Source organism: Mandrillus leucophaeus, unplaced genomic scaffold (assembly GCF_000951045.1).
Source record: "Mandrillus leucophaeus isolate KB7577 unplaced genomic scaffold, Mleu.le_1.0 Scaffold161, whole genome shotgun sequence".
NCBI classification, from domain to species: Eukaryota; Metazoa; Chordata; class Mammalia; order Primates; family Cercopithecidae; genus Mandrillus; species Mandrillus leucophaeus.
This window is the reverse complement of record NW_012101599.1, coordinates 40,170-41,835: the sequence shown is the minus strand read 5'-3', so window position 1 is coordinate 41,835 and position 1,666 is coordinate 40,170. Positions and strand designations below refer to the sequence as shown.

The 1,666-nt window shown below is 32.6% G+C and overlaps 1 protein-coding gene across 1 annotated transcript in view; it reads right to left on the bottom strand.

Moving 5' to 3' along the window:
• LOC105536610 (ankyrin repeat domain-containing protein 18B-like) overlaps nt 1-1,666 on the bottom strand; it is a gene marked incomplete at its 5' end in the record, with an annotated part of 69,017 nt that overhangs the window by 42,019 nt on the left and 25,332 nt on the right. Inside the window, one exon of the mRNA XM_011976014.1 lies at nt 404-754. Coding sequence (XP_011831404.1) covers nt 404-754 — 351 coding nt within the window. The remainder of the gene's footprint in view (nt 1-403; nt 755-1,666) is intronic.

Sequence of the window (1,666 nt, the reverse complement as noted above, 5' to 3'; positions counted from 1 at the left end):
CAGTAAACACATTTTTTTGGTTTTTTATTAAAACAGTTTTGTTGAAATATGATTTATAGAATTTATCTATTTTAACAAGCAGTTCAAAGATTTTTAGTAACTTTACTGTGTCGTGCAACCATCTCTACAATTCAACTTTAGAACATTTTCATCACTGCAGGACAATCCCTCATGCTCATTAGCAGTCACCACCCATTTCCAGTCCCAGGCCTACACAAACATTAATCTTCTTTCTGTTCCTATACATGTATTTCCTGGATGATTAATACAAATGGAATTATACAGTATAGTAAACACATTTTCATCTATTTATTTTTATATTTAACTAGGTTAAACATATAGCCAGAATGAAATGTTTAAATTTTCTTTCCAGAAGTTTAAACATAGTTTTTTTCATACTTACTTCTTCTGCTGCTTCTTTCTCATACTGAAACAGTTTTTCTTTCAAATAATTATATTCATTCATTAATTCCTTATTTTTTTCTTCTAGAAGAAGATCTTCCTTTCCATTCTCAAGACAGTCTTCTTGGATATTAATGACTATCTCTTCATTATTGCCTTCCTTATAAGCATCCTTTAGTTGTTGTTCAAGCAAGAGATTTTCAAGTTCTTGTTGACGTATTCTCTCCTCTAAAGAGTTCTGCTTTCCAATGGAATGACTCTCTTTAGCTTCCTCACTTGGATGCATCTGCTTCATTTCCTTTATTTGATGCTGTGCTTGCTTTAGATAGCTTTTTTGATAACTTTGAGAATCCTAAATAAAACAAAACAAACTTTTAACTAGTATTCAATAAAATAACATATCAGGGTTATTTCTGAAGTGAGAGAACAACCTGTACATTCATGCAATTAAAAGTTGCTATAAGTGGATATCCAACTGGAGAAAAAGTTGAAGCAAAACCTTGAACCTTAGAGAACATACATTTCAAAAAGTTCAAAAGTTTATTTGAAGTCAATGGATCCATAAAAGTAAACACACACACACGCGCGCGCACACACTCTCTCTCTCTCTCTAGAGAATTTTTAAGAATATCGGAATTGGAAAAGCCTTTCTCTGAATTACAACAAACTCAAAGCATAAAGTTAAATGCTAAAAATTTTGACTGAATTAAAATCTTGGAAAAAGAAAATTGCATTTATACTCTGATATCTAACCCAGACACCACCCCATAGTAAGAGCTTTACCTCTACATCTATTTGGACAGATAAAATCTCTCAAAGTTTTGAAAGTTCTGTTTCCCTGATCATATTGTATTGTGATTTGACTCAACATTTTTTAGTCAGTTGTAAGAATTACATTTACTAAATCATAAATCTAGACATTGTACTAAGCACTTCTACACACATACATTGATGAACTTATTCAGTTATCACAATCCTTAAAAAAGAGAGGTTAAAAATATAAGCAAGCTGCAGGATTTTCCTCAGGGCTTCTGATTCTACTTCTAGTTCTCCATCAGATCACAGGTACTTCTGTGGTGTAACTATATCAACATAAAAACAGAGAAACAAAAAGACACAGGCATAAAATGTGTCTTTTGTCTTTGTCACCTGGATTCTCCATGAAATAGCCAGATTGAGAGGATGTGACATGTGGGGCCTCAGAAACAGAAAAGAAGCTTTCCCTTTTCTGCACTAAGCTATTCTTTTCCCCACTGCTTGTTCT